General features: G+C 47.0%; 1 protein-coding gene across 2 annotated transcripts in view; it reads right to left on the bottom strand.

Annotated features, from left to right (window-relative positions):
* Positions 1–17,508, bottom strand: part of RBFOX2 (RNA binding fox-1 homolog 2) — a 167,418-nt gene extending 149,910 nt beyond the window's left edge. For both annotated transcript variants that reach the window (XM_059817036.1, XM_059817037.1), the window contains exon 1: positions 17,302–17,508. In XM_059817036.1, coding sequence (XP_059673019.1) covers positions 17,302–17,508 — 207 coding nt within the window. The remainder of the gene's footprint in view (positions 1–17,301) is intronic.
* Positions 17,509–17,766: the final 258 nt, after the last annotated feature.

Here is a 17,766-nt window from a genome sequence, read left to right as displayed (position 1 = left end):
CAACTTTTGAGTATATTAGACCAGCTCCTCCATTTATATTTAGTACACCAGTAAAGAAAGCAGCAGTCTCTAATTAAACAGATGCAGCCTAATCTTTACTGAGGGATCAAACGCACCAGAAACCTTCCCCTTCCTGGTGCCACGGCTCCCTGGGAAGCCGGGCTCTCACACACTGTGGAAACCACCCCCGCTGAGTGAGTCACCACCGCCATCCCAATGGGGCACAATCTGGAGGGCAGTTGGAAACAGCTGCTGGGAGATCAACCGAAACAGGGAGAGAAATTCAGACAAGGTCCCAATTTTGCCTGCTCCAAGAGGATTGTTTTATTCTTCTCACTTTGTCTGGACCACAAGCCTCCCCTCCTGGGACTGTCTCCCCATCGAAGGGGACCACAACCATCATTTTAGCTTCACTGACACCATGATGGACTCCAGAAGCCAGAAGAAACTTATGTGACATGCCTCTTGCTGGTCAGGGAGGGCCTCCTGGAAGAGCTCGTGTGCAGCGAGGTCTCAGGCCATTTCCTAGCTCAAGGAAAAAGGAAAGCAGCACGACTTGGAGGGGACAGAGGGTTGTGATTTGGAGGTACAGGGCTTTGTCAAACACTGCCAGAACAGTTTTTGATATCCCTGGGTTTTTATAGAAGCTGCAGACTTACAGCTCTCACCTACTTCCCCAACTCAAATCGTTCAAGGAACTTACTGATTTCCTACAAGCCTCTCACTATAAAACCTTCCCTGTTCTTCTCATGTTTGCATTGGGCACAAACACTGCTGGCACTGCTTGGGTACACGCTGCTCAAATTCAGTGAAAAAAGATGAAGGATGTAATTTCCCTTTAGCTTTAAATTCGCTACGAAAAGCATGAAAACACTGCATCTGCCATGTGACCACAGGACACTTGCAGATACACAGAGGTCCACACATAGATCCATAATCAAAACGTTTTGGCCTTCTACTGGCACAGCAGCGCACAAGAACCAGCGAAGCATCCTGAAACATAACTGACCTCAGTTTTCATAACTGATCCTCCTCACTCCAAGAAAATTGGGAGTTATTTTATATCATGACCTTCAACCTACAGGAAACGGCAAAGTAAGAGCCGAGGAGGAATATTTACAGAGAGGAAACAGCTGGAAAGGGGCCAGATGAGTTTCTTCAATGTGTATAAAGTTTTCTGACCCCCCTTTTCAGTTTCTGGGCCAGCTGAGAGTCACCGAGCAACACCACGCTGTGCCCAGCTGCAAACGTGAATCTCAACCCTGAGAGTCCCCTTGACAATCAAAGGAAGGGTGGGAATCTCTCAATGAGCCTGCCCAGGAGGTGGAAATACAGCATATTCGGCCAAACCTCATTACAGGGCATCTCCGGCCTTTCTCTCCTCTGCTGCTTGCTCACTGTGACAGCCGATCTATCAGTCACACAGCTCATCAGCACGCAGTTGCCTGTCCCCCTCTGCCCACACCCTCCCCATACACTCCCCAGCACACAGCAGTAATTGCCTTTCCTATTAGCCCACAGCGACAACAGCTGCCATGGCAACTAGCAATGATTTTAATAAGTTTGGTCTGTTTTCAAGGGCAGCACACACGTGCTGGCACATGAGCGTGTTGCAGACGCACACCAAGGGGAAGGAGGGCCTGCCATCAGCTACAAAGGCAGAGCTGAAAACACAGTTAACCAGAGAGACCGCGTATGACCAAAGTTTATCCCCCTCCTCTGCAAGTGGAGAGGACAACCACTCACTCCTAAAGCCGTGCTGGTGTGAGAGAGGTCGACAGCGGCGTGGCAGTGCTAAACATGCAAAGTGCCTTCCTTGGGAGAGCTACAGATGCTGCCCAGGTGACAGAAGTGACATGCAGCTGCACTGTGGGTACAGAGCGCCATGTGAACATATGCACTGATGCTCTTGGCACCAGAGAGATGGGCACAGCAAGCACTTGACACCACCTTGCCTCCTGAAGGGACAGCAGAGGCAACCCAGCTTCTTCAGCAGGTTTTCTTTCTATAGCACTACCAGAGTCTCCTCTCAGGAGAGGAGATACTCTCTGAGTATCCCAGGCTACAGGAAGTCAACATGCAGTTACTGGTTTTTAAAAAAAAAAAAAAAAAAAGATCAGTATTAAGGAGAAAAGTTTTGCCATCGTTGCTGTGCACACACAGAGAAAAAAACCATGCTGACTTACTGCTTTACTTCAGCCCCTCAACATCTGGGGTTACCTGTCACGGTCTCAACTACAAACATCTCCCCTCCTCCAGACTGCACCCACAGGCAGGACCCTCCTGGCACCTGCACCCTTCCAGCATGCCACAGCCCCCCAGGACACCCTGACTCCCCAGGCAGCTGCTGGTGCCCTGTGTCCCTTGCTCCCAGCACCACGGCACAGAGGTCAGGCCTGCGGTATCTCAGGCTAATCTGCAGACCAGTTTAAACTACCGTGGAAAATGCAGTTGCTGCACACCAAGAACGAAGTTGTGCATTACGGATAAACTACTCCAACAACTGGTGGGATCCAAAAGGCGTGGTCCCACACCCTTCCCCAAACAAACCGTGGGTTCACAAGCCATCCCCTCGTTTTAAACATGACCTAGCAGGCAGACAGCCACATCATCCACCACAGTGAAGTCAACTGGATTTAGTAATAAACTCCTCCTCTTTGGCATTCCTCATTTTCTATGAGATCAAGAAAAAGAACCTTGGAGCCAAATGGAGAACAGAGGGAGAGAATCACTTCTTTCAGCAGCTGTTTACCATCAGATCAGCTTAGCCTCGAGGTAAGGTTTCACACCATGCACCCCACGCAGGGAGTCACTACACAGGGGCTGTGCCTCCTGTAGATACCCCACGGACACAAGCCTTTGGTGGCCCAGAGCAAAGGGGTGTTATCAGTCAGACCAACCTACACCAGGAGGCCTAACACTGCTTAACCCAGTAGTACTGATACAACATCTACAAAGCATAAATTTAATACTACTGGGTTTTTTTCAAAAGCCTTTTGAAGGTTTGGCTTAATCAGCTGTTTGTCATCCACTCAACAGCTGCTACAAAGGGACACTTTCTGCTACACAAACTGAACCAATATCCATAAACTCCACATAAAAAACTTGAAGCAAACAGACAAGAAAAGCAATCATGGCATGGTGAAGCCCAGATTTCCAAATCAGCTGCAAGGCTAAACACAGAGTATCATCCCAGTCTCACAAGCTACACAGACTCATGGGAGACGGCATTAAAAAAGGAGAAGAGAAATCTGTACAACCTTTTCCACCATACCACTTATTCTGCACAAGCCTGAAGAAAATATGAAACATCTCTAACAACAGAATGCAAATCCATATACGTGTTTAATTTTAAGTGAATTTTGGTGCTAGGGAAAGATGCTGTAGTTAAAATGCTGCAGAGCATACCTTCCGTTAACACAGCAAGCTGATGCAGCACAAGATGGTAGCAGTGTGCAGCTCACCATGTGTTCCCAACACACTCCAAGGACCATCCTTAGATGGAGTGGGCACCAATTAAGCAAGGAGGCCACCTCATTCAAACTAGGGGAGGAAGGATGGCTCACTGAACCCAGCGTTCTGAGATTTCTGCTCCTCCACAGGTGAGCTGGTGAAGTTGTTTCATTCCTCTGTGCATCACCTCGCACCACGCTTTCCTTCCTAACGTGACTGTTACGCAATTACATGCATTAGGAAGGGCTCAAATCCATGATAACGGAGGCTAGGCTAAAGAATACAGGGATATTCAACTGCTAAAAACAAAGGCTTAAATCTATGAACAGGAACGAAGAGATCTGTTTTGATTCCTGTAATGCTATCTGCCTTGAACAAACCCTGTGGACACATTAGTCTCTGGCTAGCCCATGCATGACAAAAAAAAACTCATGCTACCTAACTCACTCAAGTGACTGAGCCACACTGGAAGTGGTGGAGGAAAAGGACTTCTGGGAACCTTCTCTACTTCCTTCATCTGACATCTGAGCTGTGACTATGACCCTCTCCCCCAAGCAATAACACTACCTCATTTTGCTGTACACCCTCCCTTTCCAAGCAGCATGTGAAAATGATGCTCCATCCTTGCCAGATTCGTTGCTGCCCAGGGGGTTAAATAAAGCAGCAATGAATTGACCGGTCTTGTTAATTTAATTCAGCTACATGGGAAATTTGTAAACAGAAGCAGAAGCCATGACAATACTATCAAAGGGCTCTGAACACAGCATCGTATAATTTGCTTTTGGTTATCACTGCTAACCATGCAAGGAAGATGAAATTTTCCTACCGAACATTTTACATTTTTACTGTTTCAGCTCTTCCAGGTAAGAAGAAAGTTTCCTATAGGCACATCATTTTTGCTACCCTGCCAATTAGCTTCACACATAACATGCTGAATTAGGATTTGACAAGATGCACTACCAGCAACTCCAACCCAGAGCTAATTTAACAGTAGACAGAGGTGAAAGTCTCCCTTGAGTCAACGGGGAAGGCAGCACCACCTGCCCTGGCCCCACTGGAATGGAGCAGCCTTCGGGAGATGAGTGGTACCACATCCCATCCTCCCTTCCCACTGCAATCTTATTTCCACAGTGCATCTGTTTGAACGCAGCGTGTACAAAATTCATCGTAATTTTTTCTAGCAACTTCATGGAGATAGTTGCCTCCATGACAAGCACTACGCAGTAACCATCTGTAGATAAGCAGATCATCCAGAGAGTGAAGCCAACCATCCAACAGCCTCTGCACTCCAGGAAAAATCCATACAAGGCAGAAAAATACTTACCTAGGAATCAAAGTTGAGAAGTGACCTATTAAGAAGTTCTCCACTATTTAGTGTGACCCTATTCATCACCAAAATCCTGCCCAGGAAGTCAGAGGCAGAGAAAGCCTTACAATGGTAGGAATTCACCCATGGAAGGGGAACAATGCCACATGTTTACTCCTGCCCAAAGGGCCCAGAGATTTAGGGATTGTCTTTAAAATCCTATTCTGGAATCAAAAGTAAAAATTGCTAATCCCAGAACCAATCAGACAGATCTGCAAACTTCTGAATCTTACTTGCAAACTCCCAAGAATTCAAGCATCAGGAAATTGGTGACCTAGAGTGAAAAACTGCTCAGGAGAATGAACATAAAAATTGTATTTCAGACTAACCCTGAGGATCAAGTAAACCACACAAGCCAGACAAAACCTTTGCTACTACTGTGCCATCAAGGATGGTCAGTTTGTCCACGGTACTACACCTTTTCCAGAGTATTTGCATCACCTCTTTATCAAGCACCAAATCCAAGAGAAGCAACCCCACATAATACCTTACAATAGATACAGGAGCCCAAGCATAGAGAATTTATGCTTATTTAGAGACAGACTACAGAGTTCATAGAGGAGCTTGCTAATGCCTTGTCAGCAACAGTGACAAAATAGCTGAGACCAGGCATCCTGGAAAATTTCAGTGCACGCAGGAATCGAAAACACTCATCTGCTACACCTCCCAAGGATGGTCAGGGCAGACTCATCACATTCATGTCATAGCCAGAGGGTTCCTCATTCTGAGGGGACAGAACCACTCTCCCCAATTTGACTACAGCCCCCACACCAACAAATACTAAAACCTGACACAAGCCAGAACATTTTTATCATAGGATGAACCAGACCTAGTGAAGCACTATCCATTCCCCATCTACATGTTAAAATATGCAGACTGGCTAGTCTTTTCCCCATACATAGAGATGCCTCAGATTTTCAGATGCCAGAATGATAAGGAAGGAGAACCAAATCACCAAGGTGAAAAATAGCAGCTGGTACAGAAAGGATGGAACAGATACAGAAAGGATGAACAAATGCTGTATCGAACGCTGCACTGCGAAACAAGCCAATCTCCCTATCAAACTCCAACAGAGGTGCCAAACCCTGCCCCATGAAGCTACCAAGACTGTAAGCTACTTCTATGGTAAATGCCTACAGTAATCATGAGTTCCAAAAACAAAACAAATGCCAAGCTCAAAAAAAACCCCACACACACAACACAAAAACTATCTTCCTGTTTTCACTGGAAAGGTCATGCCTATTTAAGGAAACCTTCCCAAGCAACATGGACATGCTCCATCCACATCCATCAACTAACAGCCCAGAGTTAAGTGTAATCACTCATCAAAAAATTCCTAGTCCTTAAAGGAGTCACGGTCCAAGCTGCAAATCCAATCCATGCTCCTCCTGGGATGCAAAGCAGTCACAAATACCTGATACCACTCAAGAGGAAAACATCAACTCATTGACCAGCAGAGGAGGAATCCTTACTCACCCCTTTAAGCACTGAATAACAGGAGGAAAACACACATAAAAAAGAAGTCTCACAGCACCTCCATCTATTCTATTCAACACCTTCCCCATGGGAAACACCCATCCCCAGGAGAACCTATACATGGAGCAGAGTCTGGCTGAAAGATACACGCTTAGCTATGTTCTCAACCCCATAGACAGAGAGGTTTCAGGACAAAACATGAAGCAGCAAGAATTCTTAGTGGTGCTAATTTGTGATTTATCACCAGAAAAAAAGTTATTTTTCTGAATCTGCAGTATCTGGCACTGACCACAAGTTGTTCCTGTTGAAAGAAGACAGAAGAGATCAGGCAAGATGGTGAAATGTAGCAAGTCTTTTCTGGAAGGATGCAATCAGTGGACAGAGACACATGCAAAAAACCAGACCTAACTACAAGTATCTTTTCAATTTCCTGGCATAGCCACACACAGACATATGTATATAGACACATATATCAGATAATTGGTCAGACAACATATACTCAAATGCCAATCTCAGTCTCATTCACCACATCCGAGTCCACCACAATAGTCCAGTTCTTAGAAAAGACTAACTCACAGGTCAGAAGCGGGCACTGGAAGAAGGGATGGACAGATGGAAACACTACAAAGAGTTAAGTCCAACTGTAATCCTCTTTATTGGAAAAATCAAAATCCACAGCTGGTCCATTTCCTTTTTTCTTCCCCTTTTCTCTTCCCTGAAGCTTTCTCTAGCCCATGGTTGATGTTTAACCATCACAGAGACAGCACTGTTCACAAATGCTGCTATCACCTCCTGCTGAATCCATCCCACCCTGGCAAACGATGGCCTTGCCTCCACTGTTTGTGACTGTGACCTCTCAGTCCAGCTCTCACAACATGATGCTCTTGGCATTCAAACCACCACTTTTAGGGAAATCTAACTAGCCCAGGAAGTCACAAGTTTCCAAGAAGTGCTTAGGTATAAAGGTCATACAGAGAAAAAGCTGTTAGATCCAGCTGGTGACATTAGCAGGTGCCAGGTCTCCACTGGATTTGTGTGAGCACTGGAGAGGCCTCCAGCCTCACCTCCTCCCCTCACTTGAAGAAAACAAGAGTTCCTAGAACACACACCGAGGCACAAAGAAGGCATTGCCAGGTTGGTCTTTATCTCCTCTGGGAAAAAGCAGTGGGATGGGGTGTTTTTTCCTCCCAGCTTTATACTACTTCCAGTGTTGAAGTCTGACAATCCTGGCAACAAGATAGGGCATCCAGTCCAAAATCCTGGTCTTGTTCTCCAGGGCGCTCTGCAGATGAGAGCGCTCCAGTCATACAGCACATTTCTGGTCCCCCCTTTTCTTAGTGCTGCACTTAGTTAAGAGGAAAACAGAACCAAACACCCATGCAGAAACAATAAAAAGCAGCCAGTGATGGGATGCATCAGGGACTTTCAACAAGCAAAAGGAAGGAGATACCAAGTCCATGATCACCCAAGTGCTTTTCACCCAAGGCACATGAATCCCAAGAAGCAGGATTGTTTTGAAGCTCAAATGTGTCACAAAGCCTCCCCAGCAAAACATGCCTTAGCTTGCCTCCCTCTCCTCCCCGCTAACCCCACAAGTGCCCACGCTGAGACCTGTGTCCCCAGAAAGGGGGAGAGTTGCCAGTCCCCCATGCAGCCAGTGCAGGGAGTGGGTCAGGAGCTGGTTCCTGCCCTTCCTGTCTGCACAGCAGCTTTCTGCTTGCTAACAGACCAAAACATGCTTTTAACTTAACAGGCAAGGTAGCTCCATTCTCTCCTAAAATAGCATTTCAATTGCAAAAGTCAAGGGCTGCGGATTAAAAAACACCAGTGACATCTACCCATGCGCCTTCCACTCTGCTTCCTCACGTGCGGTGATGTTACAACAAATCGGGCTTATGAGCTATTTTTTTCCTGACTCCCACTTCATTCAAGCCTAGGAAGTGCTGTGTTCCGAGCAGGAAAAACAGCTGCAGAAACCAAAAGGTATGTGGTTTTGTAGTTAAAGACAAACAACATCCTTTCTACTTAAAAAGTTAGATTTCAGACCTCATCTTCCAAGTAAAGTTTCACTGAGATGATGACCAAGTTACTTCATTCAAGCTTTTCCGCTGTTTTTTAAGATGAAGACAGTATCACTTTACATTTGCCCAACATGACACACTTAAGGATCTGCCTGTGGAAGTGGTAGGTATTCACATATACAGTGGAAGTTGTAGAGAGCTCTAGAACAAGGATTTAAACATTACCAAAACCCCACTAGCTACAATAAAAAATACAAATAAAAAATACATCAGGTTGCAGGTGTCAATGGCATTTTTGCAAAACTGGTCTTATTACCAGTACCTCAATGCCCCATTTCTACAATGAGAGATAATACACCTTTTCTACCTCTCAGGAAAACTGCAAAAATAAGATCATTAGTATCTGTGAAGCACCCACACTACAGTGATGAATACTGTAGAAGAGATCAGTAAAAATTAATAGTTCTATATTCAATGCAAGGCTTAGATTATCTGCAGTAAATTTGGTTTGGGGTCACACATGACATGAAAAGGAAGAAATGAAATATTGAATAGCTCTCAGTCCAAAGCCTGACCTCACACCCATTTTAACTGATAACAAAACTCCCACAAGATTTAATAGCGCCTCAGTGAGTGTTAGCCATTTGATGCACTTAGGGAGATGAAGTCATCTCTAAAAACATAAAATGTATAACCATATAATTAAGACCTCACATGGCACCTTCTCATCACAATTTCCTGCTGGGCACTTGCCAGGTACAAGCTCCTGTCCCTACCATGCTGGATGCACCATGTATTAAATCTCCTCCGGTCACAGCCCACTGCAGCACTGGTTGTCACTCTGGCACGTTCTCTGTCTCCTCACCCCTTTGCATTGAGGAGACAGCGCCCAGCAGCTTCTGACCACCCCAGACAAACACCAACTCCCACAGCACTGCCGTAGCATAATACACCTCTTCCTAAAACTGGAGCACTGAGAGCATTCAGTGTTTTCACACACTTCAACTTCCACTCCTGGACAGAACAAGTAACAGCACAGGCAGGCGCTTCAGAAGGCAACCGATTTCTCCTGCAGGCTGTCCAAGAGACTTCAGATCTTGGCAAACCAGCAGAAGTGATGTGTACGCTTTACTTCTCTCCAGGACCGGACAATACGAAGGGTAACGGAGAAAGCTCATTAGTGCATGTGCTTCCCCTCATTTCTTCTTCCCACAAAAAGGGAGCAGAGCCACAGAACAGAATAAAAACAAGAAGCTGGGCAGAGATAGCTCAGAAGCACCATCTCACAGCAGCTGCTCCGTGAGTCACACCTGGCTACACTGCCTGCAGAACTGGGGCCCCAGGGAGAAGGTGCCCAGCTCTGCAGCAGGGCAGAGCCCAGCCTTCCCCTCGCCTTGCATACCTGAGGGGGGCAAGCAGGCTGGAGGAAAGGCGACCTTCCCACCCCTCGCCAGGTAAGGGAACGGCAACCGCAAGCAGCAAATTATATGCCTAGGATCCCAGCTACAGCCTCTCCTCAGCCCACGCAGCACTAAATCAAGGCTTTTAAGTAACGCCTTGGTGGGATTTTCTTCCCGGACATCGCCCCCAACGATGACAACCACCCCAAGCGTCTGCAAGAATCTCCTACAGAAATAGCAGGGGAAAAGCTGTGCAGAAAGCCTCAGCTAAAAGAGCACACTCCGGTCCCTTGAAGAAACCTGAGCTGGATTCAGGTCCCAGGGCCACAAAAGCCTCTGGGGAAAATATTTTGGTATGTGCAACACACAGAAATGCCACATAAGGTTGCTTCTTTAGCCTCTCTATTAAAGGAAATTTAGCTACCTAGAGCCAGAGGGTAAAAAGTGCTGACACACTGGGGGGTTCCCCCCCCCCCTTAAATGGTCCAGGTTCTTCCCCCTCTATGCCAATGCTTGCATTATTGCTGAGGCAATTATGAGCAAATAAAACCCAAGAAAGTTGCACAGAAAAAGCAACAATTGCTTCTAGCCCACACTCTTTGAAGCTAGCATCCAATCTTCCCATACAACGAACTCTCCTAGACGAACACAAACACAAGCAACAGCCCCAGGAAGGCACAGCCACTTCAGAAACATGCCAGACCGAATCCCACTGTCCTACCCAAGAGATGCAAGTTAAACGATCTCATGACCTCTTTTCTAATTGGTATGAATCACAAGTACACTTTGCCCACACTCCAAAGGTTAGGAGGTGGCAATGGTATAGCTGATTGAACACCAATGTTGCACCAACTGAGCTGGAAGAAACTGCCAAAAGTTTCCTGCTCTGCCCAAACAGATGCTGGATCCAGCTCAAGTTCAGCTGTTGCCCCTCATTTAACAAGAGGGCTTTTGTATACAACCTTTCCTACTTTGCGACTATTAAATACATCATATCATTGCTAAGGAATTAACGTCCCATTTCCTTCAGTCCAGCAAGAGAGCTGCTAGGGGTAGTTTCAACAGATGGTGTACGTACGTCTGACAAGCCAAATGAGAGAAAGACAAGAACGGTTCACAAGCCTCTTCACAAACACCCTGGAAATCCTCTGGAACCAAGAACACAGGTTAGAAATTTCAACCTATGACGGGCCCTTCCCAGCGAAGCCCCGCAGACAGCAAAGCTTTCCCGCAGGAGAGGTGCCCTGGCATGGCTCAGTGGGACAGCTCTGCAGAGCCCTGACAAGGAGTGCTGCTGGTCATGACAGCGGCATGGTCCAAGACTGGTGAGGACTTGTTTCGTACAGCCCCTGCCACCATTGGGCTTGACTCCTACAAACAGCTCAGATTCAATCTGGAAAAAAGGAGGTGCACTCAGGGAGGTGAACCAGACGGAGGGGGAAGCATTCTGGGGAAAATACACATTTTTCAAAGTAGCATTTTCCTGAATTTACAAAAGATGGCTGGCAAAATTAAATTTACTGGAGAGCAAAGGGAGTTAAGGCCCAAAATGCAGTCAAGCAGCTCAAATCCCTAAACATCGGGATTATCTTATGACAGCTACACTCCAGCGTCCACTCAATACCACTGTAAAATGTAGATCAACAGAATGCTTCACTGAACTGGAACTCGTTACCTCTAATTGCTCCTCTCACTTTGCTGCTGGATGTTCCTCTGATCCCTCAGCCACCGCATTTCAAAAGCGCATGCATACACACACACAGAAGGTCAAGTAATAACAGAGATGGGCAAATTAAATAAGAGGTTTCCAGCCAACCAAAACACCTGCCCTCCTCTTTTGCTTCATATGAAATCTAAGGTTTGCCCCACACCACGAGACAAGTCAGCAGTGTAGAGTGATAGGTTTTAAAACATCTTCAACGGGTGTGACCCCTAACATTTTGCGAAGGGGCAGGGGTTCCTGTGCAGCAAACCAAAGGCTGCTAGCGACAGGCTTTATTTTTCCAAACTAACAGGGGTATGTCCTTCAGCAGCAGTCTCCAGGGGGCCGCAGACCACACACAGAATCCAGTTCAGGTCTGTATCGACTTCAGTTTGGCTTCCCTACCACTAGTGCAAATGAAGCAGTTAATTTTTTTATTTTATTTTACTGCTCCCTCCTTTGCATCTCCTCTGTTCTGGTATTCCTGCTGCCACCAGCCTCACTGCAGCAGAGCCACTGAAAGCCCTCAGTGCAGCCACGATAAAGCACGAAGCTAGCACAGCAACACAGCTGCTAAACCTTCAGTGACCAGCACTTCTTTGAGACAGTCTTGAAAACAGAGGCGTGAACCCCCGATGCAAAGGGCAAGGTGGGAGCCCTGCTTGCTAGGTCATTGGGAGGAAAAGCCAACAGACGTGCCTGGGAGAAAGGCGTGCTGCTCCGAACTCAGCTAGGTGGGCAACCTTTTCAAAACGCAAGGAAGAGCCCAGGCTTTCTGCAAAATGCCAGCACACTCATGTTTCTAAATGGGAATTCTGAAAAGGGAAAATAAAAAGCATATGTTTACAGTTGGTACACATACACAGAAGGAAACTATCTCCAGTAGACCCAGACCTCTGTTCGGCTTCCAACCTCAGAACCACGGCCATCACCTTTAAACACAAACCTCTGAAATCCAAAGAGAAATACCGACAGAGCCTGGAGGGTACTAAAGCATCCAGAATACTTTACTTGGTCTTTCCATCTTCCTGAATATGGCAAGAAAAGAGCCAACATTAAAGTGCTCTCAACATCTCTAAGATTCCAACTTTCAGTCTGTTTGCCAAACATTTTCTTTGACCTGGAGATTTTCTAAATCTTCCCAGACTGTGCCAGGTCTAACTCACAACACTCATATATTTAAAAAAAAACCCAAAGGACAAAAGCAAACAGAGAAATAACAACAAACTTAAAGGTGATTCATTATGTCTCATCACATCAGCAATAGTCTGGCCAAAAAGCATTCCAGGAAACCTCATCCTGGATCCAAGGCAGGGGTGGGTCAGCTTCTAGAAAGTGGAACTTCCACTTCTTTTCTAGAATATCTTGTATCCCCTGTACTGCTCTGCATGTCTTTACGAAGATGGCCATGCCATGAATAATAAGGGGGAGGAAAAAGCTAACCTGATTACACAGCTTTTCCATGATTTACTGGAACTAGATGTTCTCTTCTGTACGATTTAAAAATACAGATTTCCATAGGGCCCCCCACAGCACAAAAGCTGTTATTCTCTGGCCCCTTCTCGATTACAGTCCCATTCAGCCCTCTTACTTGTAAAACCCAAACCTGAATTTGGAAATTATCAGCAGATTGATTTCTTGACCTCCTCTGGAGCACCACAAATGGGCCACAGTTTGAATGAGGACACTGGTTGTCATGAAGCACCAGCAATGTCCCCATTCTCCCCTTTCTGTGGCATGCTGCCATTCAAGGTTTCCAGTCTTCATACTGGAAGGAGTCAAGCTGGTAAAGGGTGTTACAGATCATCATCCGGCTCATGGCAGGAAGAAAAACCGTGGACTTTCTTGCACAGCAAAGACTTATTGTCTATTATGTCATTATTTAGTCACAGGGGACTGATCTCAACACCACTAGTCATCTTTATGAACCCTATGCAGACATGCCCGAATGACAACACAAAGTCACTACTCATCGCTGCCACTAGAAGTTTACGTGAACTGGATAAGGCATAGACCACAGCTGCATTAACTGTCTTCCCTGACCAGTTGGCCATGCTCACAGTTGCAGAAGAGTAATTCCCCCAAATACTCAGGGATACTGAGCACACAAGTCATTCATGAAAGAGGAACAAGGATCAGCTCTGTTCACACCTTGCACTTAATTCCAACCACGTATTACCCCCAGATATAATTTTAATTCACTAACCAGCCTAGACCCCATAAAAAAGTTAAATCAAAATTCAGCTTGGGAACCGAATGAAGAGTTGATTAACTCATTCAACCCCATGCAAAGCAACCAGAAGACATTTTAATAACTTTCTTCAGCAGTGTATGCTGGTTGGTACACCTCAAGCACCTCAATGAGGAAGACAAACACAGTACCGTGGAATTGAACCCTTGTCTGCAGCTCCAAAGAGAAAGAAGCGACACTTCCCAGCTAGCCACAACATTTCTTGTCTTTCATCATGCGAGGAACGGAGGAGGAGAGAGATTATTGCAAAGGTACTTTCTCTTCCATCTGTGCAGCAGTCAACCTCTTTTGACAAGCAGCAAATACAGCTGCATCAACAACCGCATTTCGGTGCAGTTTCACAAGTGACTTAAGCCAATATAACTTTCTTTTTTTTTTTTTCTCCCCTCTATTAGGGACTATTTTTACCCAGATCAGCAAGCTGATCCAAATGATTCAACTCATCCAAGCCAGCAAACAAAGAGCAAGCTAGTTCCTAGCTAATATTTATAAAGTTAAAAAGCACCAGTACCTTTGGGGCCCTTCAATTCCAAAGCTTACAAACATATCCAAATACTTCCAGGAGACATTCCTGGCCAGTGGCGTTTGATTTTTGCCACTTATGGACCAGAGAGAGCTAAAAAGCAGAAGTTTGTGCTGGACTTTTTCCTCCCACGCCACGATTAACTGAAGTATGTCCCAGAAGCAGATAGCAGCCGTGATCCGATTTGTCCCAATCCCAACTCAAGCAGCTTTACACCACCCTCCTAACAAGATCAGCACTGGCCAAACACCATTTATCCGGCCTGATCAGAGATGGATTAGATAATGAAACCCTAGCTGCATAAGCTGTCTGAGCATGCTGACTTGAGACAGCAGAAAACAAGAAGCCCAGTAAATTTAAGGGCTACTTTAAGCTTTAAGGCACACTTTGCCTTAAAGTGTGAACAACAAGATAAGTTGTTCTTATCTTCCTATAGGCTAGGTTTTTATATTTCATGTTAGTAGACCCAAAAAAAAGCTATTAGTTTTATAGCTACATTAGTAATTTCTATAGCTAAATTATTTATTTCAGCATTACAAGCTGTGTTCATACCCTGAACCATCAGTAGGTAGAGGTTATGCAAAGAAGAAAATGTGGCAAGCGTGGCACCCCGGGATTCCTCGCTATCAGCCCAGAGACAACGAGGTCACCAAGTTTACACAGCAACAGCCTGTGGCTCTGGAACAGGAAGTAGAAAATTGACAGGATCTGCAGGAAAAACAAGGTACAACAGTTGCTGGTGTTATTTCCATCTTCCAGAAAGCCTCTAGTACATGGGGGGGGGGGGGGCGGGGAATCAAAGAATAGGCTCTTTATTCCTCTTGTAAGCATTACGTACCGTTAAACATAGAGAATTTACTAAAAAGAACCTGTTATTGTAAAATAAGGTACTTCAAGAGAACACACTTTCTGAACAGAAATCCTCATGAAAGGCAGTCTTGTTTTGGCTTTTAGGTAAAAAGATACTGAATTTCCCAAACATTAAAGAACATGTTTTTCCTAGCTCTGACATTATTTGTAAATTTGGCTTCAGATTTGGTATTTCTTGCTTACAATCATGAGAAGATTCTCCAAATAAATAAACCACACTCTCTTAACAGTAAAAAAAAAGTCAAGGGAAACTTCTGGACATAATGGTATGTATGTGTGCATATATACATACATATATATGTTTATTTTCATCTTTTATATCGAAAAGATTGAAAAATCTTTTCCATATATATACACACACACACACATACGGCAAGATTAAAATTATGCTAAGCATACCAAGTAACTACAATATGGGGGTCCCAGTCTGAAGAACAGTTACATAGATGATAAACACACTTAACTTTAAAATTGGACCCTGCTACTTGCACTGCTCCACTTAATTTCTCCACTGTTTGCCAGCATTTGATACGGAAACAAAACCCAACTTTCCGCTAAGATCCACAATTAATCCCTACTACCATTACCACCAGTATTACACATTGCTGTGCATGCACACTGTCATAGCCCCATGGCTGAATGCTGAAATCTTAGTATCTTGTACTATTCATTGAACAAGTAACAAAACACTTTCCTCAATGTAAACATAGAGGGAAGCCTTTTATGTATACAGAAATGGTACTCGTTTGCAATAAAAAAAAAAATTAATTAGGACTGTATTGTTAAACTAGTTCAAGTCCCTTCCTGGGCAATTTTCAGTTGATTTACCACTGGTTTACATCAAAACCAACCAGTTTAACCACTAACTGCAGGTAAACTGGTGCACCTCCTGTAGCTACGCAGGACCTGTGCCTCAGTTCTACTCTGAAGAGCTGGAAGAATTTCATGTCACCATGTTCACGCACTCATTCATAATTCCTAGCAAGACACAATGTATAAGCACTCCTTCAACGCTCAATATCTTTCTCCTTGCAATTATACACATTGTCTGAGTCATACTTGACACCTACGTGTGGGAGAAGATACTACTTCAAGGAATAAAAGAGCACGGCACAGTTTTCGCTAGCCCTTACGGAAGCACGAGTGGCAGCACTAGGGTGTGAAGCTCCAGCCTACGTTCAGCCCACACCATCACACTGGGGAAAAAGGGATGTTGTGAGGTGGAGAGACCACCACGAAAGGCTGAACGTGAAACAGAACCACAAACAAACCCCTCCTGCTGAAAGCTATTTAAAAAAAAAAAAAATCTTGAGCATGCAAACTGGGGACAGCCTGAGAAATAAAAAGGGAAGATCGTTGGCCAGCATTTGGCATCTAGATGAGAAGCACATTGGAGAGGACAGGATGCTCCCCTTGGAAACTATCAGCAGCGCTTACCAACCCAAAAAAAGGTGAGAAGAGAAACAAGTTCAGATGAATAAATCACGCTGCTTCCAAAGAGCTCCGATATACTCGTCACAAGAAACAGAAGCAAAAAAGGCCAGCGTGATTGCCGTAATAAAACAACCCTGTACAACACCCAGACAAAGGAAAGCAGAAATACCTTGGCGGCATCGCCCCACAAACACAAAAGCGAACGCACCTGGAAAGAGCAATGTTTTGGGGACGATCAAAACGTGCTGGCAGAAGACAACAGGACCGTAAGATCCTGTTGGCAGCCCCTGTGCCAAGCTGGAAGACGCCCACCCTACGACCCACGACCCCTTTTCCCAGGCAGCACCTGGGATTTCTCCCTACGGCTTACGAGACCCAAGACGGCACGGGTAAACCACCGCCGGCCCCCAAAGCCCTGCCAGTGCCCCCTGCCCAGCCCCGCCATCCGCGGCCTCCCAAGGCGCGCCGGCGGGGCGGCGGGCGGAGAACGGCGGTGCCCGAAGCGGCGGACCCAGCGGCGGCTCCCCGAGGGCCGCGGCCCCGCGCCGCCGCCCCACGTGCTGGGCTGCGCCCCGGGAGCCGCCCGCCTTGGGCCGGGGAGCCCTGGGGCGGAGACCCGCTCCCCACCGCTGCTCCCGGCCGCTGCCGGCGGGGGAAAGGGCCGCGCGCCCGTCAGCAGCGAGCTGAATCCCGCAAACCGAAATTAAACGCGGTCCGGTCCGGCCCGGCCCGGCCGCCCCCCTGCCGCCGAGCCCCGCTGCGGGAAAGCTGGCGAGGGCCCGCCCGGCCCGGCCCTGCCCGTTACCTGCATGCCGCCGCCGTCGGCCTCCGCCTCTGTCCGCAGCCGCTTGCTGTGGCCGCCCTCGGCGCCGTCCCCACCGGGCATGGGCTGCTCCAGCTCCGGCTCCCGCTTCACGCCGCGGGCGGCCCCCCCGCCGCCGCCGCCGCCGGCCAGGAGCTGCGGCTGTGGCTGCTGCTGCTGCTGCTGCGGGGGCTGGCCGCCCTCCGCCATCCGCGCCGCCGGAGCCCCGGCCGCCCCCCGCCGCGATCGCCCCGCTCTGTCACTGCGACGCCCGGCGCTGCTGGAGGAGGAGGAGGAGGAGGAGGAGGAGGAAGAGGAGGAGGAGGAGGAGAAGGAGGAGGAGGAGGGCGCGTCCCGCGCCGCGACCAGAGCAGCGGGCGCTGCGGGCTCCGACCCACGGGAGCGCCTCGGTCACAGGCTCGGCGACGGCTGGGGAGGGGCCGAAGCCCCTCGGCAATCTCCGGAAAC

This window comes from Gavia stellata, chromosome 4 (assembly GCF_030936135.1).
Source record: "Gavia stellata isolate bGavSte3 chromosome 4, bGavSte3.hap2, whole genome shotgun sequence".
Lineage (NCBI taxonomy): Eukaryota > Metazoa > Chordata > Aves > Gaviiformes > Gaviidae > Gavia > Gavia stellata.
This window is presented reverse-complemented; position numbering and strand designations above follow the sequence as displayed.